Below are 27124 nucleotides of genomic sequence, written 5' to 3'. Positions count from 1 at the left end.
AAGTAGTTGGCGAGACGTGGTACTAAAAACGTTACAATGTCTCCAGAAGTTTTGAGTTAAATTACACAAAATTTGGACACGTACCTTAATTGGTGTGTACCATTTTGTCTGAGGAGGCTGGTGTGTGGGTTTGGGTCGCGGTGGTCTAGGCCTGATGGGTTCCTCTGTTTCTTCAGGAATCTTCACCACAGCATTTTTGGCTTTCTCTAGCCTTGCACCTTCCTCAGTAGATCCTTTATCACCCCAACGAACCTATAAAACAAAAGGAGAGTACTGTTATAAGACATAAAGTATCCTAGAGGAACAGGCTCTTATTGAGCCTATGGTCCTTTAGTTCACATCTCAGAGTAAAAAAGAAGATGAGCAGGTATCCTAATTCCTAATTTCCCCTTTTCTGAGGCTGAATAGGTTTCTCACCACTCCTTACTGTATTTAATACTAAGATCAAAAAAACAAAAAGACCCTTTGTAAAAATCTGAAGCCAACTAAATTTGAAGCAACCATTTTCCCACAGTTTTAAATAAAGAGTCCATTTGCGGTTTACATATGAAATGCATGACAGTGTGTAATCCTGTTCTCTAATTTGGTTTTTCTCCCCTGCTAGCTAAACACATACCCATATGTAGTGATGACACTGGAAGAAATACATGAAAATGATGATAGTTAGCATTTACTGAGTGATTACTATGTGTCAGTCTGCATTTAATCCATACAAAAATGCAGTGAATAGAGACTACATTTTATTCTTTCCAGATGAGGCACAAGGAGGTTAAGTGATGTGCCCAAAACCAAACAGCTAGTAAGTGACGGGGCAGGGATTTGAACATGAATTGAAATGGGTTAATAAGTTTCAAATGGATTTGAATTTTACAAATTTATTTTATACAAAAGAGTTGCTTCTGCCAAATTTTTCATCACATTTGTTTAAGGCAAAAAGTATGATCTGAACATTTAGTTTTTGAAAGTAAAATAATTATATATGAGTTTTCTTTACTTTTTAGTTCTATTTTGTAATGTAGTGTTCAGCCTTTAGTTCCCAAGCTCATCCGAGTATGGTTATGTGGCATATGATTTTTTCATTGAGAAGGACAAATCTGAAAAGACTGCTTTGAAAAGAAAAGTTCAGGAACAGTAGAGAATTCCACAAATTATAGCAAATTTCCTCCTCTGAAAAATCTTGACATTGAAAAACCATACGATCAAATGATTGCTTTACTTTTCAATAGGGAGAAATTAAGAGCTAAATTTGAATCAAACTGGGCATGTAAATAGGATGCAGCCCCTGGAGAAGAGCTTGTCCAACCAGGAGTAGTGGAAAGTCCTACAAAAACCAAGGACATCACCAAAGATGGGCAAGGTCAGAGAAATGAAGCTCTGAAAACCTACACTAAGACCTACCCAGGGCACACTATGACACACCAGAGTTAAGTGATTTCTAAAAAGAAAAAAAAAAATCCTAAGACTTCCTAAAGCATTTTAATGATCTGAATTAGTGGGCAGGGATAGAGAAGATTACTATCCATGGAAAGAACTATTCAGTCTTTTTGATAAGGCTTACTTAGGTGTTTTTACCTTTTTTTACTACAATTTTAGAATGGGCTTTCAATTTCAAGTGGGCCCTGTTGAGTCATTAAAATGTATCTATATCTTTCAGTGTGATCAATGATACTAGAATGTTTTTTATGAGGTTGTTAAAATTGTTTTAAACACCATTAAACCTTTAGAGCTAGATAGTTGGCTTTCTTTCCGGAGAAATGACCTTCTCTTTCCAAACACAGTGTCATCACCTAGATAAACTAACACTTATAAAATCTTTAGATACAGCTAAATTGTATTAAAAACTCTAAAATCAGGACACATATCCTTGTAGTTGTACAGGCTCAATTTTAAGGAAAAAAGAAGATACACAATTAAGTAAAGACACAAATGTCCTAACTTAGAGAAGTCATTCAGGGTAGAAAGAGAGGTAGATACACTTTAGATCTGTTCAGAAATGATAGGCTTTAGCATAGACAGCTCCCTCGCCTATGTTTCACAGTTGATATTGCAAAGGTCATGATAATCATATTCTTCTTTCTGGCACTATTAGTTTCACTGGCACTATTCTCAGATTAAAAAATATATATATATGAAGCTAGTTCAACTAGAGTTCTGACCCAACGTAGCATTTCTAGGTACTAGACTATCAAATGACTGTACTTGAGAAATGTAGTTGCTGAGGTCTAAAGAAGATTCATTAAATAAATTCATTAGTTTTAGTTCATGAGGGAGCTATTTAATCATCATTAACATCATTACCACCACAAACAATTCTCACTTACTCGAAGTCTGAAACCAGAAATTATTTGAGTTTTCAAACTCTTAAAAGCAATTAAATAAACATATATATGTATAGGTGTATGTATGCATAAATTTTAATATTTTAGTTTGACCACATTGAGACAGTTAAAAAGGACAAAAGAATAACAAGAATAGACTGCTAAAGGAAGCCTTGGCAGAATTAATATATCGGGCTTTATTATGGAAAAAAAAATGTGTAAGCTTGATAGCTAAATTCTTCCAACTCCACTTGGCTTTCATTATAAGCAATAAAATTCCATAATTTCCAGAGCATATTTGGATGACTAGGAGGTTATATCATTGAGGAGCAATTTCAGAATCGAGAAAAGAAACAAAAACAGTTTCACACTGAATTGGCAGAAACACACATTTGAAGTCATTAGGTATTGTGGATCAGTTGTGCTAACAGCTGTTATTAACATCATCTCAGTTCCAGCTTTCTAAAAATTCCCATTACCATAGTGTTTAAATATTTAATTTAAAGAAGAAGGAAGAAAAAATATTCTAGGTAAAAATCCCTATACTGGCTTAAAATAACCTTAGCTATAAAAATGTGTTCTGTAATTCACATGTGCTCATAATTTCTATAATTCCTTTACTTTTCCTAGTTTAAGAGCTTTTTTTTTAAAAAAAAAAAAAAAGAGAGAGAGAGAGAGAGAAGTACCTTCCAGGTTTGAATGAGCATGCTTTTAAAACAAATTTTGTTTGCACGGCAGCACCTGCTTGTAGCCCCAGCTACATGAGAGAATCGAGAGAATCGCTTGAGCTCAGGGGTTCAAGACCAGCCAGAGCAACATAATGAGAACTCCCCATCATCCAGTCCAGATTTCTTAACAAATAAGCAGATAAATGAAACATTGTGGTTTTCTGTTTTCCCTCTCCACATTTAAATAAATTCATGTTTGAAATGTTTGATGATGCTTAATTCTCAGTTCAATTGTTATTGTGTATTTTTATACACAGGTTGCGTATAGTTCAAAAATCTAAAATTCAAAATGCTCTAAAACCTGAAACCCTCGGAGTGCCACTTAGCAGCATAAGAGGAAAACTCCACACCTGACCTCATCTGTTGGGTCACAGTCAACACTTTGTTTCACGCACAAAATTGTTTTAAAACATTGTGCTATTTTAAAATTAATTTATGTTTGTATATTTTGTTTACAAAATATATAAGCATAACATGCATTTATGCTTGTGCATTATGTTTGTCTATTTATTGCATATTTTAAATTCATTTATGTTTGACATACACCTTATACACATATTCTTCTTATGTGTATATAAGGAGTATGTCAAACATATTCCTCTTATGTGTATAAGGTATATATCAAACAAAAATAACTTGCATGTTTAAACTTGGGTCCCCTCCCCAAGATATCACATTAAGTATGTGCAAATATCCTGAAATCTGAAAAAAATCCAAAATCTAAAACACTTTTAGCTCCAGTCATTTCAGGTAAGGGACTCTCAACCTGTATTGTGTTTCCCCTTTGTAACATCCACACTTGCTTTTCCATTTTTTTCTTCATTCTCATTCTTATTTCCATCTTATTGATGGAATACTTCATGCAAGGTAGTCAAAATTACCCAAAACTAAAATGGACCCAGATTTATTACAAGTTGGCTGAGGTTTCTGGCCACAGATTTTGTTCAACTGAAAAGGATGGGTGGGCAACATAATTTCACATATTAAGAGTTAATAACTCTTGAAACTTGAACTATCGCTTAGTTAGGGATGTGTGTGTGCTCTTGGCTGTCATAAATATAAACCAATAATGTTCCTTTTAACTCAGGACCCACTCAGGATCTCACTCACACATTTCCTTTCCTTTAGAAAGAGACCTCAATCTTTGGAACACTGGAATATCGAACTAACAAAAATCTGACATATTCCTAGTTTTTTTAGCAAGAATAGTATTTATTCAATTAAGGCTCACATACTAATATCCTTACTTTATTATCATGCAGTATTTTACATGAGTGAATTTCAAAATGGTATTAAGCTTATTATTCTGAATATGAACTACTACATGCTCAAATACATTTAAAAAATAAGTAAATATATAGCATAGATTGAAAATTTTCCATCCAGAGAAACCTACTCACATTTTTGGTATATCCTATCAAGTCTTTTTTTCCCCTGTTATACAGATCTTTTTACACACACATTTTGGAATGAGGTGAAATCAACTAAAAATAAGTTGTTACAGATCATATTTGGATATTTGATTGTAACAGCTTTATTTAAAAGTGTATGTTTTATACATATGGGAACATCCTATATACTTTCTTCCCACCCTTCCACGTCTAGAATGACACAACAAAAGTAAGAAAGGAAAATAACCTTCCATGTTAAACAAGAACTTGCCTAGCCATGTTCTCTTATATTGTTTGCGATTCTCAGTTTCTAGCACACAAAAACACATGCAATAACTTCTCCAAAGACCAACTTAACTGCATCTAGCAATTGCCTTTAACCATGGATAATTGGCAATGAGATATCCGTCTCAGAGGATATTTCAACAATAAAGGGCAAGCTCTCAGGGAAAATGTCCATTGTTTCAAGATCTAATGTGGTCCAGAAAAGTAAGAATCACTGTCAGATGACCTATATAAACACTTTGGGAATGGCAACCATGTTCAGTATGTCTGGGCTTTTTTCTGAAGAAGAGCAAAATTTATTCTGGAAAGGGAAACTTGCCTCGGGAATCTGAATTTTATTGTAATGTATAAAAGGAGAAAACTGCAATAATTGTGGGGTTGTTCATTAGGTTATCAAGTTTTGCTGGCGCAAAGCAGATATGACAATAGGAAACATGTGCAACAATGGTAAAATGCATAAAACACATTCTAATCGGAAAGGAAAATTATAACTAATAAGGAAGGAATGCCAGGATTTTATAATAAAGTCAATGTGTTCATGAAAAAAATTCCTTGAATTGCTCCTTGGGATGGGATGCAGTCCTGTTTATACCGTTGTTAAGAGCTCAGTGCTGTTAATAATTGCTTATTACTAAATAATATATCACTTTGAAAAAATAGTTCATGGTGATAAGAAAACCTTATTTGATTTTTAAGGTATAATATTAAAGTTCAATATTAATCAACACTTTGGGCTAGTCCAAAAGTTCAATGCACTCTATAAATGATATATAATATCAATTATAATAGTTCATAAGTGGCAACTGACAAAGTATTAAATGTGCTTTCTCTATATTTGTGATAAGGTCAGATCCATGCTATTGAATATTTTAACATTTTCTTCTCAAATAGTAGATTACTATTGGATCTTTACAAAGAAGAACATTGTTGCAACTTGAAGTGGCTGGCTTCTTCAAAGTTGACATTCTATGACGTAATTTTTTCCAAAATAAGAAAAACCCTAGTTTTGTTTTGTCCCTTAGAATTCAGAGGTCTTATCAATGCAATCCTTTGACTAAGGAAACCAGTTCTTCTAGGCCAGTTTTGCAGTGGCTAGGATGATTCCATAGAAAAAAAATGTATCCAGAAAAGACCCAGTGTTAAGCACAAACGGATGATATTATAATATTGAATTGTGAAAAGTACAGTTTCCATGGCTTAATAGTCCTAGGAATACATACCCCAGATTAGCAGCTTCTATTTTTTTTAAGATACCAACCTCCATTCTTTTAATTCCTCCAACCCCTCGACCACCATAATAGGAGGCATCCACAGTTGGCCACTTCTTAGTAGGCAAAGGTTCTTCTTCCTCCTGTGGAAATATGTTTTATAAATAGTTTTTAATTAATTTCTTAAAATACTGTTTAGTCAGAACTGGCTCATATTTAAATATTTTTCTGAATTATTCCATTACTATGGAAAAAACTATATATAGAACATGTGGATGTATTTACACTTACATGCATAAATTTTGAGTGGAGTTCTACAGGATATGAGAACTCCTTTCCCTCCTCAAATGTTAAGAATCTCTCTTACATCATCCCTAGGTAACTAGAAGTTGCTCTTTAACTATGGGAATCATTTGGTATTTCAAATCGTTCATCACTTCATATTTAGAAAGATAAAATATTAAAATTAGGACAGCATTTTAACAGTCATTAAAGCATCAATGTATGTGTAGGTTTGGACATTACGAAATTTAAACTGAAAAGATAGGCAGTTGAGAATTTTTGAAAATATTCAACACCAGCACATTCCTTATTTCATGTTCCTAACATGATTCTGGCTAACAGAATAATATAAAAGCACCAAGAATTTTGAAGAAAGTAATAGGATCTTTCAACTGTCAGCTTGGATCTTTTTTGTAAATAACCTAAGTGACATCAGAACTATTGATACAGTAGTATAAAAAGTATATTAAATCTTTATGTACTATTGATTCCAATGGTCAGTTTATATCTAGCAATGTATGAAGGTCCCATTCCTCTAGCATATGAAATAAATCATAAGAGGATGAAAAATAACCACTGATTTTTATAAATTAAAAAGTCAGTACATAGGTATCATAGTTATCTAACAGACAAAATTAATTGAATTTGGATAACGTATCTGCATATGGGAAAAAACAAACAGCCATATCAGTTTTTTAGGCACTCACTCACCTCTTTTGGTGCAGGGGGTGGTGGTGGTGGAGGATCCTTGATAACCTGTCAAAAAAAATCAAATATAAAAATTTCTATGGCATGGGGGGAAATAGTAAGGATGTGTAAAAATAATCAGATTCATAAAATACTGTGGTAGGTGCAAAGAAGTCCCCCAATGAACCTTACCACCCAATATTTATGCCCCTCTCTTTGAATCTTGGATTGCCTATAACTAGCTTTCAGCCAACAGAAAAAGGTAGAAAACGTATTATGTGACTTCTGAGGCCAGGTCAAAACAACTTAAGTTTCCCTGACATCCATGGAACACTCACTGTTGAGGAACACTGCTGTCAGGTCAGAAATCTAACCCAAGACCCTCAAGCTGTGAGGAAACCCAAACTAATCTAGGCTGGGTGGTGACAGGGAGACACCAGCTGATCCCCAGCTATTTCAGCCATTCGAGAGGAGATATGGGACATATAAGAGAAAAGTCCATCTTGGACACCCAGGCACACCGAGCTTCCAGATGACTCCAGCCAAACTGGCACCTGACCACAATGAGACGCCAACTGAGAGTCTCCTAACAGCCTGTAAGGATGCAAACTGTTGCTTGAAGCTACTTGTAACACATCAACTTCTTAGCCAAGATTCCTTTCCTGTGATGCGTTACTCATGAAATCTTTTATAGTTAATTCTGTTTTTTTTTTGTTTTTTTTTTGTTTTTTTTTTTTGAGACGGAGTTTCACTCTTGTTGCCCAGGCTGGAGTGCAATGGTGTGACCTCAGCTCACTGCAACCTCCACCTCCCGGGTTCAAGTGATTCTCCTGTCTTAGCGTCTGGAGTAGCTGGGATTACAGGCACCCACCATCAAGTCTGGCTAATTTTTTTGTATTTTTGGTAAAGACGGGGTTTCACCATGTTGGTCAGGCTGGTCTCAAATTCCTGACCTCAGGTGATCCACCTGCCTCAGCCCCCAATACAATTAATTCTTCTCGTGAATAGAATGGAACCTAAGGCTTAAGTTGAAATGAACTTTACTGGTATTGGGCTATCTGGATATTCACACCATCATGATGGAAAAATCTTTGACCAAGTGTCAATGGCTTCAGCCACTTCAGGTACACATCAAAGCCTCTATACTAAGAGGCAAAACTGAAAATGTTCCAGCTTGATGTCATCTGATGTCACATGTTTCAACTATGCTGTTAAATTTTCAAAGGTTTAAAACAATAGCAACTTAGAAAATGTGGTTCCATTTTTTCCTCATCAAAGGATTATTTTTAATGTGTAGCATGTTACTATGATCATGGATATATATTTAAAGACTGCTTGTCTTTTAAAGGTATGTACAAATATTTCCAGGTGAAATGATATGATTTTGATATTTTCATCAAAATAATTTGGGCGTTGGGAATTGGATACAGATACAGATGAAGTAAGATTGACAATAATGTTCGACCGCTGCACACACACCAGTGGTTCCCCGCTGCCCTGTTGGTTCTCACTTGTCTGCACCTCACACCATCACCCCACTAGTGTGCACTCTCTGGTGACCTCCTCCTTCAAGGCATTCTCCTGTGGTACCCTGCCCCCACCACTGGAGCACTTTTGCCAACAGCCCCCATCAGAGTGTTTTGTCAGCAGTCTGGGAACATCTCAGCCCTTCCAGTGCAGAAAGTGCTTGACCTCGAGAGGTCAAAGAACAAAGCCACATGCCCAGTCCCAGTCCCCCAGGCATTGGCATGAAGCTCAGGAGTGCTAAGCTGAGCCTTGGCTCCTGAAAGCATCCAGAAATGAAGTCAATCAACTAAATACAACTTATACTGCCTTCAAACCCTCAAAACATCAAAGAATATAAAAGCAAATAGCTTCATCCAAAGGACAGCAATTTCAAAAAGTAAAGCAAAATCAGCAAACACAGATGAGAAAGAATCAGCACAAGAATTCTGGCAACTCTAAAAGCCAGAGTGTCTTCTTACCTCCACATACTACCTCAATAACTTTCCAGAAATGGTTCTTAACCAGATTGAAATGTCTGAAATGACAGACACAGAATCAGAATCTGGATGGCAAGGAAGCCCAGTGAGATACAGAAGAAGACTGAAAACCAATCCAAGGAAACTAATAAAATTATCCAAGAGCTGGAAAATGACATAGTCATTTTACGAAAAAAAAAAATTGAACTTCTGAAAATTAAAAATTTGCTATAGGACTTTTATAACGCAATTAGAAGCATTAATAACAAAATAGACCAAGCTGGGAAAGAATCTCAAAACTCAAAGACTGCTCCTTTGAATCAATGCAGCCAGAAAAAAAAATTAAGAATTTTTTAAAATGAAAAAACAAACCTCCAGGAAATACGGAATTATGTGATGAGATCAAACCTATGACTCACTGGCATTTCTGAAAGAGACAGAGAACAAGCAACTTGGAAAATATATTTGAAGATATTGTCCACACAAATTTCCCCAACCTCACTACACAGGTAGGCATGCATATTCAGGAATTTTAGAGACTCTTTAAAATATACTGGGAAAGATAAGATATCTAGTCATCAGATCCTCCAAGTTCAACACAAAGGAAAGAAATCTTAAAGGCAGTTACAGAGAAGAGCCAGGTTAAGTACAAAGGGAATCCCATCAGGCCAACAGTGAACCTCTCAGCAGAAAGTTTACAAATCAAAAGAGATTGGGGGCCTATATTCAGCAACTTGAAAGAAAAGAAACTTCAACCAAGAATTTCAAATCCAACCAAACCAAGCTTCCTAAGTGAAGGGGAAATATAATCCTTTTCAAACAAGAAAATTCTAAGGGAATCCATTACTATCAAATATGTTTATAAGAGGTCCTAAAGGGAGCACTAAACATGGAAATGTAAGACCTGCCACCACAAAAACACATTTATGTACATATCACATTGGCACTATAAAGCAACTATATAATCAAGTGTATATAAAAACTAGCTAACAACATGACAAGATCAAATCTTCACATATCAATATTGACCTTGAAGATAAATGGGTTAAGTGTCCAACTTAAAAGGTACAGAGTGGCAAGTTGGATAAAGAAGCAAAACCCAACTATATGCTATATTCAAGAAACTCATCTCACATAAATTACATATATATATATGCTGAAAGGAAAGGAATAGAGAAAGATCTTTCAAGCAAACAGAAAACAACAACAAAAAAAAGTAAGAGGGGTTGCAATTCGTATTTCAGACAATACAGACTTTAAATCAGCAATGATCAAAAAGGACAAAGAAGGGCATTGCTTAATGATAGAAGCTTCCAGTCAACAAGAAGACTTAATTCTCCTAACATACACTCCCAAATTGGAGATCCCAGATTCATAAAACAAGTTCTTAGAGACCTATGAAGAAGCTTAGATAACCACACAATAATAATGGGAGACTTCAACACTCCACTGACAGTATTGGACAGATCACTGAAGCAGAAAACTAACAAAGATATTCAAGACCTAACCTCAACATTTAACCAAATGGACCTAACAGACATCAACAGAATACCCAACAACAACAAAATATACATTCTTCTCATCTGTGTATGGCACATATTCTAAGATCAACCACATGCTTGGCCATGAAGCAATTCTCAACAAACTTAAAAACAACAAAATCATACCAATCACACTCTCAGAACACAGTACAATAGAAATAGAAATCAATACCAAGAAGAGTTCTCAAAACCATACAATTACAGGGAAATTAAACAATCTTGCTCCTAAATGACTTTCAGGCAAAGAGTGAAATTAAGGGAGAAATTTAAAAATTATTTGAAATCAATGAAAACAAAGATTCAACATCCCAGAATCTCTGGGACACAGCTAAAGCATTTTTCAGAGAAAAGTTTATGGTGTTAAATGCCTACATGAAGAAGTTAGAAAGATCTCAAATTAACAAGCTAACATCACACCTAGAGGAACTAGGAAACCATGAGTAAACCAACCCCAAAGCTAGCAGAAGAAAAGAAAATCAAAATCAGAGCTGAACTGAAGGAAACTGAGATATGAAATCTGTAAAAAAGATCAGCAAAGTCAAAATTTGGTTCTTTCAAAAAATAAGATTGATAAACCACTAACTAGATCAATAAAGAAAAAAAGAGAAGATCCAAATAAACATAATCAGAAATGACAAAGGGGACATTACAGATCCCACAGAAATACAAGAACTCTCAAATACTATTATGAATACCTTTATGCACACAAACTAAAAAATCTAGAAAAAAAAGGGTAATTCCTAAAACTATACACTTTTGATTGTTGAATAACAAAGAAATATTTATCCTGAACATACCAATAACAAGTTCTGAAACTTGATCAGTAATTTTAAAAAATCCAGAAAATGCCCTAACAGGACAGATTTGTGGCTGAATTCTACCAGACACATAGAGAAGTCCTGGTACCAATCCTACCGAAACTATTCCAAAAAATTGAGGAGAAAGGACACCTCCATAACTCACTCTATAAAGCTAACAACATTCTGATACCAAAAACTGTCAGAGAGATAATGAAAAAAGAAAACTTCAGACCTATATGCCTGATGAACATAGACACAAAAGTCCTCAACAAAATACTAGCAAACCAAATCCAGCAGTGTATCAAAAAGTTAATCCACCATGATCCAACAGGCTTTATCCCTGGGAGGCAAAGTTGGCTCAACACATATAAATCAATAAATATGATTCATCACATGAACAGAACTAAAAACAAAAGCCACATGATCATCTCAATAGACTCAGAAAAGACTTTCAATAAAATTCCACATCCCTTCATGTTAAAATTCTCAACAAACTAGGCATCAAATAACATACCTCAAAATAGTAAGAACCATCTATGATAAACCCAAAGTCAACATTATTATTAAACAGGCAAAAGATGGAAGGATTTCTCTAAAGAAATAGAATAAGACAAGGATGCCCACTCTCACCACTTCTATTCAGTGTAGTCCTGGAAGTCCTCGCCAGAGAAATCAGGTAACAGAAAGAAATAAAAGTCATGCAAATAGGAAAATAAGAAGTCGAAATTATCCCTCTTCACTGATAATATGATTCAATATTCAGAAAAACCGAAATATTATTTCAAAAATTTCCTGAACCAGATAAACAACTTCACTAACCTTTCAGAATACAAATCAAATGTACAAAAATCAGTAGTATAGCTGTACATCAATAATGTCCATGCTGAGAGCCAAATCAAGAATTCAATTACAACAGTCAAAAAAAGAAAAAGAAATTTAAAAAAACCTTGGAATACAGCTAACCAGGGAGGCAAAAGATCTATGCAATGAGAATTACAAAACTCTGCTGAAAGTAATCAGAGATAACAAAAACAAATGAAAAAGCATTCTATGCTCATGAATAGGAAGAATAAATATTGTTAAAATAGCCATATTGCCCAAAGCAATTTACAGATTCAATGCTCTTTCTATCAAAATATCAACATCATTTTTCAGAGAATTAGAGAAAACTATTATAAAATCCATATGGAACCAGAAAAGAACCTGAATAGCCAAAGCTATTCTAAGAAAAAAGAAAAAAGCAGGAGGCATCACACTACCTGTCTTCAAACTATGCCACAAGGCTAGAGTACACCAAAGCAGCATGGTACTGGTACAAAAACAGACCTGTAGACCAATAGAAAAGGTTAGATAACCCAGAAATAAAACCACACACCTACAACCATCTGATCTTCAACAAAGTTCACAATAACAAGCAATGGGGAAAGAACTCCCTATTCAGTAACTGATTCTGGCATAACTGGCTAACTATATGTGGAAGATCGAAACTAAACCCCTTCTTTTCACCATACATAAAAACCAGCTCAAAATGAATTAAAGACTTAAATATAAAACTTAAAACTCTAAAAGAAAACCTAGGAAATACCATTCTGGATATAGGCTTTGGCAAAGATTTCATGATGAAGTTTCCAAAAGCAATGGCAGCAAAAGCAAAAATAAACAAGTAGGGCCTAATTAAACTGAAAAGCTTCTGCACAGCAAAAGAAAGTGTCAACAGAGTAAACAGATAATCTACCGAATGGGAGAAAATATTTGAAACTATGTATCCAATAAAGGTCTAATATCCAGAATCTGTAAGAAAGTTAAATCAAAGAGCAAAAAACAAACAACCTCATTAAAAAAAAAAAAAAAATGGGCAAGGGACACGAACAGGCACTTCTGAAAAGAAGACACATACATGGCCAACAAGCTTATTTTAAAAATGCGCAATATTGCTAATCATTAGAGAAATGTAAATCAAAACCACAACAAGATACCATCTCACACCAATCAGAATAGCTGTTATTAAAAAGAAAAAAAAAAAAAAAAAAAACAGGAGTTAGCAAGGCTGTAGAGAAAAGGGAATATTTATACACTGCTAGTGAGAATATAAATTAGTTCAGCCATTGTGGAAAGCAGTTTGAAGATTTCTCAGAGAACTTAAAGCAGAACTACATTTAATACAGCAATCCCATTTTTGGGTTTATTCCCAAAGGAATATAAATCATTCTACCAAAGACACAGGCACTTGTATGTTCATCACAACACTATTCACAACAGCAAAGACATGGAATCAACCTAGATGCCCATCAACGATGGACTGGCTAAAAAAAAAAAAAAAAACTGATACAGATACACCAGTGAATACTAAACAGCTATTTTTTTAAAAAATGAAATCATGTCATTGGCAGCAACATGGATGCAGCTGGAGGCCATTATCCTCAGAGAATTAGCACAGAAACAGAAAACCAAATACCACCTGTTCTTTCTTATAAGTGGAAGCTGCACATTGAGTATAAATGGACAGAAAGATGGGAGCAACAGACATCATAGCCTACTTGAAGTGAGGACCTAGTAGAAAGGTGAGAATCGAAAAACTACCCATCAGGTACTATGCTCACTACCAGGGTGATGAAATCATTTGTACACCAAACACCAGCAACACATAATTCACCTCTGCAACAAACCTGTACATGTACCCTTGAATCTAAAATAAAAATTGAAAGAAAAAAACTGACAATAAGTTGAGAATCATTGAAGCTGAGTGATGAGGACTCAATGGGAAGTTCATTATCTTAGTTTTTTAAATTTTGTTTAATTTTTAATTTTTGTGGGTACGTATATTAGTCTCTGTCTTCATAAATATTTGACATTTTCCATAGTGAAAGGGTTTTTATTGATGTTATTGATAATGTTTAGAGAACTGACCCATAATTTTCTGTGTGTATAATATTCTCCTCATCTAAATTTTAGTTTAGATTCAAACCTCAGGGAAAAAATACACAGACAATAATGACGAAAATACAGATACAACTAGACAGTAATTAAACTTGACTGAATCTCCTTTTGAATGTTACAAAAAAGCCATTATTTCTATTTAAATCTTTTATTTAATTCGATTTTATTTTTTCAATAATCACAAAATTCCAGTAGATTTTGGTAAACGTGAAAGATAAAACTTTATGACTTTTTATAATTAGCCCAGAAATAAATGCCAGTAGAGAAAGATTTAAAATAATACAATAATAAAACAAAATAAAGTTAAGTTCTACAAACTGCAGGTATATTTCTTCTATAAAAAAAGAAAGCATGTCATATGACTATGAACTTGCATGTCCAAAACAATTAATGAAAACCAAATCTGCTAGCATTTTATAACAAAATCAAAGCTAACCTAACCATCTTCATTTAAAAACTAACACTCCTTCCAATCTTCCCTGTTTCTTTCAAGTGAATAACTTTTTTCAGTTGCAGCCTCAAAAAGTTGGCATAATCCATAATCTCTTTTCTCCCTTCTAATGACTTTACCAAACCATTTCCATGCCCAATACATTCTTTGAAATATCCCCCACCTTCCTTTCTCCCTGATGAATTCTCCCTATTTTCCCAAAGCATGTATGATTCTTTTGATATGCACAGATGCATTATTCTCTCCTAGAATTTATCCAAGTTTATTATTTTATCTACCAAAAAAGGGTAAGTTTATTAATTTTATCTACAAAGAAATAGTAAGTTTCATGGGAACAAGTGTTATGTCTGCTTTGCTCCTCACTGCCTTTCTAGTATTTAATAGAATGTCTAGCACAAATTAGACCTTCAAGGAAGTAAGGAAAGTTAGGAAGAGAGGAAAAGGAAAGAAGTGAGAAGGGGAGAGAAAAGGAAGGAGGAAGGGACAAAGAAAGAGAGGGGAGAAGGAAGAAAGGGAAATTAGGAAGAGAGGAAAAAGAGCAGGAAGAAAGGGAGAGAAGAGAGGAAGAAACAAATTGAGAGAGTGAAAAAGGAGAAAGGGAAGGAAGGAGATGGACTGCAGAGGGAAGGACAAGGGAAGAAGCGATTCTTTTTCTTTTTCTTTTTTTTTTTTTTTTTTTTTTTTGAGACGGAGTCTCGCTCTGTCACCCAGGCTGGAGTGCAGTGAGTGGTGCGATCTCAGCTCACTGCAAGCTCCGCCTCCCGGGTTTACGCCATTCTCCTGCCTCAGCCTCCCGAGTAGCTGGGACTACAGGCGCCCGCCACCTCGCCTGGCTAGTTTTTTGTATTTGTTAGTAGAGAGGGGGTTTCCGTGTTAGCCAGGATGGTCTCGATCTCCTGACCTCGTGATCGGCCGTCTCGGCCTCCCAAAGTGCTGGGATTACAGGCTTGAGCCACCGCGCCCGGCAGAAGGGATTCTTTTCATTCCCTTCCCGGTCACTCCTAAAAGCATATTCTCAAGATTCTTTGTACCTTAAATGTATCCAGTACAACATTGTTTCAACTCCTCCAATGCATACACAATCAAAACTTCAATACTCTGAAAAGTTCCACCAAGTTGTAGTCTAACTATGTTTGAATTACTGCAATAAAGAGAAATCCACTACCTTACAAAGCAATTCAGTCCATTGGCAAGGAACCCACATCATTTGAAAGTTTTTCCTCCAAATGAAGCCAAAGCACTTCCCACTCTGTAGTTTCCAGTCTTTAGTCTTGATCCTAGAGTCTGGCAATACACCACACACACACATACGTACACACACACACACACAGACACACACACACACACACACACACATGCACTCTCTCTTTCAGAGGAGACCAGTTCCTATTTTTGAATGCTAGGATAATTACCGTATATCTATTGAGTGTACCAATCTGGAACCTAAATATATCGAACATTTCTCATGAGATAGTTCTGAGTTATCTGGTTATCTTGGTCATTTTTTTTTTTTTTTAGCACATATTGATTTGATCAATATTTCAAAGTGTGGTTTCTAGAACTGATAACACTTTAAGTATGGCTGAGTCATTAGAAATAAATGAATGGTGCTCAGACAAAGGAGACGCATCCCCATCTTTTCTCACCACCCCATTCTAAGAATTTTAATTATATTCACAAAATGTATTGATAGTTATAATTACCATTGCCTTTTTTGCATCAATGACTAAATGCTCTACTTGTAGTTAAATTAGACATCTAACTTATTTCTCTATCTCCAACTGATTCCCCATTTTAACCTATGTAGCCAGGTCAATATTTTTCTAACAGAAGCTTAATCGATCATTTACCTGGTAAAAAAAAAAAAAACTAATAAATAGTCCCAGTGTTCACAATTTGAATCAATAAATTACTAAATTTTCTTGGAAAGACCTTACAAGTAATGCTTCCACTCTTAGTTTTGTGAATTTCCATAAAGTACTCTCTGGAGTTCTCTCACTAGAAAAAGATCAAGGTACATCCTTCCATTCCACTAAGTCTGAGAATAATATATCTGAACTCATTTTCATTTCATCGTGAGGACTTCAAATTTACTCTTCTTATTACATGTACATCTTGCACTGTTATATAAATTTCTGAGGACATAAATAGTATCCCCAACCCTGTTCTGTATTACATCCTCCTGAGAATTACTCAACATCCCTCTCCATAACTCTTCCTTTTTTAAAATGTCATATTCATTATCCCATACAGCATCCAGTTTAACAATGATATGGGAAAACTGAATGTCAATTTAAAATCCCCATATGACCACTGTTGTCAAACTCACATAGTATCATGGGAGACATCTTTACATTCCTTCTCTTCACTGGAGATCCTTTATGTAACATAAACTGCAAGATAAAGTATCAAAGCCCCTTTTGCAGCACATAAACATGAGCCAGTTTTTCTGTTCTCATTGTTAAAATGGCTCAGCATGGTGTCAGTCCCTCCACAGTTAAGGCCTAACATGTATCTACAAACATCCCCCTGCATGGACCTCCTCTCTAGCCAGCCTGATGATCCTGGTGCTTCCCCTAAATACAATGATCATTTTCCTGTTACGTCCCAACCAGCCTTCACAGAGTAGCCCACCAACTTCCTGTTGTTGCATCTAGAAGACATAAAGCTTTTTAAAGTATATGTTGCTGCACAGTTGAACCATTTATGCCTCATTAATTTGGGTTTATATGTTGATTTTGCAATTTTTAAATTATCACTGACAATTACAAATTTCTTAGTGGCAATAATCATTTCTCCTTATTTATACATGCCATCATGCCTAACAAAGTGCTCTGCACACAGCAGATACTGAAGGTACTAAAAATATACTGAAAATGAAATTGATGGAACTGAGAATGTTCACAAAAAATTATAGTTGATTTCCAAATGTGTAAGTAAAATATTGAGGAAAATATACAAAAATAATAAACAGATTTACATGAAATGGAAATATTACTAGTCCCTAAGAAAATGAAACACTAAATTTTTCCCTCAATCAATAAAGTCAGATAACTCAATTGTAGAAGGGGAGATAGAAGTATACTAAGTTTCTTCATCTGGGAAATAAATTGGATTAACTGTAGGTCCTTGTCAAAATGACAATTCTTATAAAATGATAAAAAATTCATATTACAATGTTTCCACCAGGTTTTTGCCTCTGTGCCTTTCCATGGTTAAATATGGCCATATGTCTATATGCAATTGTATTCACCTTATTCCAGGAAAGAACATTAGAGTTCTTTTCAATAGAGTTCTTTTCAATAGTGCCATTATTCTTTTGTGTGAATAATTCATGACTTATTATAAATTTAAAGTGAAATAAAGTCCTGACAAGTATATTTTCTACATTGTTAATAATGAAAACAAAGCCCTCAAAGCTCTACGTAAATCAAACTTTGATCTGGTAAATTAAGAGACACAACCACCATCACAACAAATAATAGCACCTTCAGAAACTGAACCAGAGCTAAGGTTCATCTGTGTGTTGTTAACACTATTAACAAGAACCACCCTTTATTGGTGCTGCCAGATGCCACATACTCTGTCTCTATAGTTCTTTTATTGTCATACTAACTCTGTGTAATCACTATGTTTATCCTCATTTTAAATATAAGGAGAGGAAAGCTCTGACTTCAATAACTCGCCCAAATATATACAAAGAGAATACACAGAAATAGGATTCAAATCGAGGACCAAGTCCACCTATCTCCAAACTCTGAATTCAACTTCTGCCATATGACATCTTTTTAAAATAAGGTTTAGTTTGCAAAGGGAAAGGGTGCAGAAGAAAAAGCCTATGATCTGTTGAGTAGTTCTTACTTACTTGCATGGATGGATGGGTGGATGGACGGATGGATATATGGATGGATGGATGGATGGGTGGATGGATGGATGAATGAATGGATAGATAGACGATAGATAATTACACAGATAGTTATATTTAAAACTTCTAGTAACTATGTAAGTTAGAGTTTATCACCATTTTATATAGATATAACGTTTAGCTAATATGCCCAATGTCACCCACATAAAAATTTGGGGACGAAAAACAAAATGGTTTTCTTGTGATGTTTCAAAATGCTCCCTCTCTCCACTCTGCCACACAACCTCATGAGTAACAAAGAAGGGTGAAAATAATCTGAAGCCATTTGGCTCAAAAGCCAAAAATGGCAAAAATCTGTGTTCAACTGACATTCCTACATTTCAGTAAAACTAGTTCAGGAGAAAAGAAAGATTTACTGTTAGTAAAAATACATTAAAAACTAGAGTCATGAGAATCCCATTCTTATATCAAATAGTGCAAGAATACACATTCATTTCAGAAAAGAATGTATTCATATGCACCATATTTTATGAGAATTTGCAGATTTTAAAAGGCATAATATTGCCTAGTTGCCAGAATTTTTTCCACTTAGCATCCTTCAGCTCTGTATTGAAGATTCTGGAAAACACTTTCACCACTTTATGAACCATATGCAGAGTTTGATTCTTCTCCAATTTTTTTTTCATTTGTTATTATCATCATCAGGGAGGATTACATCTCATCTACTTAGCTGCTAGAATGAAGATTTCAGTTTGGAAGAGAGCCGATTTCTTAAAAAAAAAAAAAGTTAGCTGCTTCAGGCAACAGTCCTTTTGATCTGCTCATTAACACTTTTCAAATGTTCGAGTGATATGGGCATTCTTTGCGCTAAAAAATGTCAGCACTGGAGCCTGCAGCCAGCTTGATGCAATCATATGTTCCAATATTCAGAAAAGAGTGAAAAGAACTGTCAACATTGAATTGCCTTGGATTAAAAAAAAGATACTGTACAATGACTGTAGACCAAGTAGTATTTCGGAACTGATTTTTGCCAGTGACAAAAAAAATGCCCAATTTATCAGCAATGTCATCTAGGTGCCTAGGGACCTAGACAATAGAGAAACATTCTTAGTATTTACAAGAATTTGTTTAAAATATATGGGGGTCTTCCTTTCATTCTCCCTTTTCTTTTTGATAAGATCAGAGAGGAAGTAAAATGCCTTTCTTTTGACACACGTAAACACAAAGTTCTTATGTTATTGCTTGCGAGGTCCTGCTTTTCTGAATCCCACAAAGTATCTAACTTCAACATCTAGCCTTCAACATCCTGACCAAAATATAATTCAAGTTATCTCATCCTCTGCTTTTTTTTCCTCCTTGACAAACTCATCAATGATCAAATAGTTCTACTTTGAACAAGTAAATAAGTAGCCTGAAATCTGGACAATAAATATAATTTAGAATGCTAAATGAGGACTGAGAAGAACAGTGTGTATTCTGCCAGGAGTTAAGTAAAGGTGCTTCTGTCAAAGCAAATAAACGGAGACCACGATGAGTTTGATACTATTTCGTAAAAGATGCTCTGTTGGAAAACATCACCATGAAAGCAGTAAGACCTAACATCACACTCTATTTCAAGAAGGCAACCAAACATAAATCATTTTAATTAATGGTGTAAGGAAGGCATATTAAAATTTAAATTACTTCTATTTTATTGTGCATTCCAAAAAAGAAATCAGGCTGCTCTCAAAGTACCTCAATAAAGGTACCAGGAGCCCTCCTCGACAATAAAAAACAAGTGCAATGTACAGCATTATTACTATTTAGAAAAGAACAGCACAGCTGTTCCTGGCTAAGAAAATGATTCTATAGAGTTCCAGCTGGACATATCCTCATAGCGTGAGATCAGCTTACTTATAGGCAAATTGGGCTTTAAAAATATAAAAAAGACCATTTGTAAATGGCCTTTTAAATTAAAATTTATGAGATCTTTATGTAATGTCTTAAATGCACTAAAGAAAAATGAATTTGTCATTTTCCCTTGAGGCTCAGAACATTGGCCAAGGACACTAAAGCAAGTGAATATTTGTCATTTTCAGCATATTCAGGTATTTATTTGCAGCTGTATAACACAATCTAATTGACAATACTCCAGAAAGCCTTTGTTTGCCACCTCATCTGTAATTCATCTGAACTGTCTGGTTACCCCAAACTATGCAACTATAGGACTGTCATTTCTCCTATCCTGATTAGTAAAACAAATTTGCTCTTACCTCAAAATATCCTCTAATCTAAACAATGATGAAAACATCCATAATTTCTGATGTAACTAACAATTCAAAACAGGATAAGTTTTGTTTTAATGCCTCCTGCCTTTCTAACCTAGGGAAAAAGACAGGATGCTGATGACGGCTTTGTTAAAGAAAGGCAGTTATACAGGATGGATGTAAGGAAGGATACTCAATGAACAGGATATAGACTCTTAAACAGCTGTTAAGACATAACTTCACAAAAAATGAGAACTTTTCCCTTCATGGAACAGTTTGAAAACTGAACACAATCTATCATTCATTAATGGTAGTGCCTAAATATTCAAATGTACATAAGGCTCCTTTTTTATAAGGCTTACTAGATAAAGGTCTCCAAATATCATTGGTTTAGATTTATACTTTTGTATGGAAGGCCCAGACACACAGAGGACACTATCTGCAACATTTCAATTACATCACATCTCTCCGTCATTCTTGAAAACAGTCTTTAGTATGAACCGAAAGATTTAAAATTTAAAAAATATTCTCATATTAAAAGCATCTTGTCTGACCAGATCTTCTATGGCAGGAGTTTTTCCTTAATCTTTTTTATTATATGCCCCTTGATAAGGTTTGGCTCTGTGTCCCCACCCACATCTCATCTCGAATTGTGATCCCCATAATCCCCACGTGTTGAGGGAGGGACCTGGGTGAGAGCTGATTGAATCATGGGGGTGGTTTCCCCCATGCTGTTCTCATGATAGTGAGTGAGCTCTCACGAGATCTGATTGTTTAATGAGGCAGTTTTCCCTGCTCTTACTAGGCTTCTCTTTCCTTCTTCCTGAAGAAGGTCTTTGATTCCTCTTCACCTTCTGCCTTGATTGTATGTTTCCTAAGGCCTCCCCAGCTATGCAGAACTGTAAGTCAATTAAACCTTTCTTTATAAATTACCCAGTTTCAGGCAGTTCTTTATAGGAGTGTAAAAATGGACTACTACATCGCCCTTAGCAGTCTGGTGAATCTATGGACCAGTTCCCATAATAATTATTCTAAGTTAAAATGCCTTTTAAAATTTAAAAGGGTCCTAAGTTAAATGACCCCAATCATATTGAAATGTAATTTTCAAATTTATTTTTAAAAATATGAGATATGGAAATATGTATGTTTCTCTATTAACTCATTAAATAATAAACTCTTATAATAGGTCTAGAAACTATCATAATTTTAAAGTAGCAATGCCTGTAAAACACATTTCAAAGATACCTGAACAGTAGCCACAAGTAATGGTGCATGCCTATATTCCCTGCTACTTGGGAGGCTGAGGCTGAGATAGGAGGATCTCTTAAGCCCAGGAGTTCTAGGATACAGTGAGCTATGATCATGCCACTGCACTCCAGCCTGAGTGACAGAGAACCTGACTCTTAAAAAAAAATCTGAACAACTATAAATGTGATATGGGATACATGTGATTGCTGCTGGTGACAGTTTTCATAACTGTTAATATTTTTGTGGGCAGGGTAAAAAATTAATCAATGAAAAAAATGATGAATTTCAGTTAGAAGGAAAAAGAAAGATGTATTTTTTTTCCATATAAGTTCACGATTCTCAGGTGAGACATCCCTGTGGGGTATATGTAGCAGCAACTAGACAAAAGTTAAACCGCTTCTACTTCAGAGTTTCATTACAATTAAGAAATTCTTATGTAGTTGTATCTTAGTTCCTACTAAAAATGATTACAAAGGCCACATTTCCCATTGTACATATATTATACAGAACAAAGTTTAAATGAAGTCAACGAAAATTATATCGAGAGTGATTGTATCATAAATTTTCTCAAGCACAGTATTTCTCCATAATTGACAGAATTGTTTACTATAACCAGCAAAAAAGCTACTCTATTTTGAATTTGATTTCCAAGTAAAGCAATATCAATTTTCTCAATTTTAAGAATTGGGATAGGTCAAGAAGATGCGTTCAATAATAAGTATTCACCATGCAACATGCCTGGTTTACAATGATGGGTAGAATACACACAGTACCTGCCTTCATGAAATTATTAGTCTATAAGGGGAGAGAGATTTTAAACAAATAATACATAAATCATTTTCTAATTATAATTTTACTTAAATATCTCCAAAAAGGTAACATTTGCTCACCTGACAGGGTAATGTTATAAAAATTTTGGCTAAAAATTCAATATAAAACATCATAGAAGGGATGTTTCTGACTTTGATATGTTTCTTTTCCCTGATATAAAACTGGTACAGCTAACCAGGTATATATCATAGTTTCACAGACACAGTAATTAGTCAAATGTTCAAATTTTTGCTTTCCTTCATAGAGTGAAGATCAATTTCTAGCTTTTAAGGGGTTCAATAGTTCAATATCTGAATATGAATAAAACTGTACTGGCTCCTCTAGCAAATCATTTCACCCCTGAGAAAGCTGTCCATGGATCTCTGTCATCAAATGATTCTAATAACATATATGCATGAGACACTTCTGAAAATTGTAAACCTGTCTCTTCCAAAAATCTCTTGTTGCTCTAAGATAGTAAGTAAATTCTATTCAGTATATGAAGCATTATGCATACTATCTTCAAAGTTACAAAACAGAGGGGTTATTCTAATTTTAAAGGATGCATATTGGTTTTAATAGCCTTGGTACCATTGCAAATATTTTAAAGAATATTTCATTGTCTCTCATTTTGCAATTGCTTGTACCCTATAAAAAGTTCAGGGTTTTTGTTTTCTTTTCTTTTTTGTAATGCGTTTGTCTGAAAACAAAAATTCCCCAACTCAGGAATATCAGAAACAATCAAGAGATATATAAGTTTCTTCTTGCTGCTGTAACAAATTATCATACACTTAGTGTCTTAAAACCACAGAAACATTTTTTTAATACTTCTGGAAGTCTGGAGTCTGAAGTGAGTCTTACAGGGTTAAAAATCAGGTGTTGGCAAAGCTGGTTCCTCCTGAAGTCTCTAGGGATGGATTTGTTTCTTGCCTCTTCCAGCTTCTAGTGACTGCCAGCATTCCTTGGCTCGTGGCTGCATTGCTCCAATCTCTGCCTCTATGGTTACATTGCCTTCTTTCCATCAATAGTCTAATCTCCCTCTGTCTCCCTTTTATAAGTCTTGGATTTCATTGATGACCCATCTAGATCACCCTGAATAATGTCAAGATTTTTAATTTAATCCCATCTTCAAAGTCCCTTTTGCTATATCAGGTAATATTACAAGGTTCTCCAGGGATTATAGCACAATACTGACATCTACTAGATAATCAATATTAGCCAAGGGCTGAATTCAGAATTTCACCTCTCCTTTGTTCTTACTTTAAAATCTACTTTAGGAAACATTTGCTATCATTCACTTATACCTAGGTATAAATATAAGTTCATACTTATATGAACTTAGAAGGGCAAATTGCTTTTTAATCTATATTTCTAAGGGTAAAATAAAGGTGGTCTCCTCTATTAAATAAGGTCAGGAAATTAATAAACATCCAGGATGTTTCTGAGGATGGGAAGCCTTTCTGATATCCTGATACTCCACTATTAAAGGGCCCTCTTTATGCCTTGCAGAAAGTAACTCCATGATTTGAGATCTGCAGAGTCCAAGGCTTTAGAGTCCCATGTGCCTAGTCTCTGATCTAGTCACCTGATGATTGGCTCCTCTCCTTGATATCCAAAATGATGGTCAAAACCTATATTTGAGCACATTTCATTTTGCATATGTCTTTTTAAAAAAATTGGCAAATGGGATCTAATTAAACTAAAGAGCTTCTGCACAGCAAAAGAAACTACCATCAGAGTGAACAGGCAACCTACAGAATGGGAGAAAATTTTTGCAATCTACTCATCTGACAAAGGGCTAATTTCCAGAACCTACAAAGAACTCAAACAAATTTACAAGAAAAATACAAACAACCCCATCAAAAAGTAGGCAAAGGATATGAACAGACACTTCTCAAAAGAAGACATTTATGCAGCCAACAGACACATGAAAAAATGCTCATCATCACTCACCATCAGAGGAATGCAAATCAAAACCACAATGAGATACCATCTCACACCCATTAGAATGGCAATCATTAAAAAGGCAGGAAACAACAGGTGCTGGTGAGGATGTGGAGAAACAGAAACACTTTTACACTGTTGGTGGGACTGTAAACTAGTTAAACCATTGTGGAAAACAGTGTGGCGATTCCTCAAGGATCTAGAACTAGAAATACCATTTGACCCAGCCATCCCATTACTGGGTATATACCCAAAGGATAATAAATCATGCTGCTATAAAGACACACGCACACGTATGTTTATTGCAGCACTATTCACAATAGCAAAGACTTGGAATCAACCCAGATGTCCATCAATGGCAGAGTGGATTAAGAAAATGTGGCACATACACACCATGAAATACTATGCAGCCATAAGAATGGATGAGTTCATGTCCTTTGTAGGGACATGGATGTAGCTGGTAACCATCATTCTCAGGAAACTATCGCAAGAACTGAAAACCAAATAGCGCATGTTCTCACTCATAGTCGCGAATTGAAAAATGAGATCATTTGGACACAGGAAGGGAAACATCACACACTAGGGCCTATTGTGGGGAGGGGGATGGGGGGAGGGATAACATCAGGAGATACACCTAATGTAAATGACAAGTTAATGGGTGTAGCACACCAACATGGCACATGTATACATATGTAACAAACCTGCACGTTGTGCACATGTACCCTAGAACATAAAGTATAATAAAAAAAATTAAAAAATTAAAAAATAATCATACACTTTGACACTTCTGAGCCCTCTGATCAATACTAAATGAAATTGCAAAGTGATAAAAAAAAAAGGGGGGGGGGAATGCACCACTGCAAACTTTAAATTAAAAAACCAAGGAAGACAAATTACATTAGGGCACCTTTTTGCTTTTTAATGTGATACTCAAGAATGCTAGTCACCCTAAAATAGCCATAACTAGATAATCAAGATTACAACAGGAAACTGAGCATAAATTGCTATGGCAGGAAACTGATTAGTTCAGCAAAGAGACAGGATGCTTCTTGTCTCTACTGTTATCTGAGTTAATTGTATGCCTCCTCCATGGGCCAACTGCTCTGAGATAAAGAATTGTAAAGTTGCCTCATGAAAGCAAACTGAAGTACAACTAATAATAAATGTAGGGCTAAAACAAAGCACATCTGAAATTGCAAGGATGATGAAATCAGTCAGCAAACATGAGAGCGGGGAGGAAAAGGCAATCTTACAGTTATTATGTAAAACATTACCATGAGCTACAGAATATTAAGTTCTACATAATGTGCTTATAAGAAAAGGAATATTCTCAAAATAAGTAGTAGGCATGATTTGGAAGAGGGCTTCCTTAAGATAATTTTTTTTTTCTATGAAACCTGAACAATCTAAATTGGATTGCTTGAAATGTGTAGAATGATGCCCCCCAACCAACATGTCCATATCTTAATTATCTGGTACTGTGAATATGTTATCTTGATGGCAAAAGGGATTTTGCAGAAGTGATTAAGGTTCAGGATCTTGAGATGAGAGATGATTCTGGATTATCTAGGTGCGTCCAATCTAATCCCATGGTTCCTTAAAACCGGAGGACCTTTCCCAGCTGGGTTCAGAGTTACAGGGAGATGTGACCACAGAAAAACGGTCGAAAAGATGCAACACATCTGGCTTTGCAGATGGGGAAAGGGGGGTATGAGGCAAAGAATGTGAGTAGCCTATAGAAGCTGGAAAAGGCAAAGGAATGGCTTCTTCCCTAGAGCATTCAGAAAGAAACGCATCCCTGCCAACACCTTTTTAGTCCAGGTAAACCCAGTGAGACTCATGTGAAAGCTGTGATTAGACAGCTGTTAAATAATAAATTTGTGTTGTTTTTAATCAACACATGTGTGGCAATTTGTTACAGCAGCAATAGATAACTGATATACACCCATATTCTTTCACAAGCTTTATACAAACACACAAAAATGACACAAACTGAAACTCCTCGTCATTACTCCAAAAGTAGCAGTTTAGCAGACAACTGTGCATGACTAATTTCTGAACAAATATTTTTCAGTAGCAAACAGAGAAGGTCCTGAAATGGCAGACCCTTCAAAGAGGAAATGAATAATTTAATGAGCACTTAAAAAAACTGACAAATTATCAGCTCCTCTCAATGAACCCAAAATAAAACATCAATTTACTTGAATTTCTCTTGCACTTGAAGGAAAATACACTTTATCCGAACTACCTCCCCTATTTTTCTCTCCCCCTCTTCCCACAAACCTGATTTTAAAGTGCTTTTTAGATGAATTTTTTAAATAAATATTTACTGACCTGCATGTTTTCTAGAATTTATTATAGTAGTGAAGACAAAATTCATTTTGCAAACTGAAACTTCGCT

At 35.2% G+C, this 27124-nt stretch overlaps 1 protein-coding gene across 2 annotated transcripts in view; it reads right to left on the bottom strand.

Moving 5' to 3' along the window:
• Nucleotides 1-27124, bottom strand: part of ANTXR2 (ANTXR cell adhesion molecule 2) — a 158466-nt gene that overhangs the window by 64508 nt on the left and 66834 nt on the right. For both annotated transcript variants that reach the window (XM_033214316.1, XM_033214314.1), the window contains exons 13-15: nt 6924-6968; nt 5981-6073; nt 85-252 (exon numbers count right to left, since the gene is read on the bottom strand). In XM_033214316.1, the coding sequence (XP_033070207.1) occupies nt 85-252; nt 5981-6073; nt 6924-6968 (306 nt within the window). The remainder of the gene's footprint in view (nt 1-84; nt 253-5980; nt 6074-6923; nt 6969-27124) is intronic.

Source organism: Trachypithecus francoisi, unplaced genomic scaffold (genome assembly GCF_009764315.1).
Source record: "Trachypithecus francoisi isolate TF-2019V2 unplaced genomic scaffold, Tfra_2.0 Lachesis_group1, whole genome shotgun sequence".
NCBI lineage: Eukaryota > Metazoa > Chordata > Mammalia > Primates > Cercopithecidae > Trachypithecus > Trachypithecus francoisi.
This window is presented reverse-complemented; position numbering and strand designations above follow the sequence as displayed.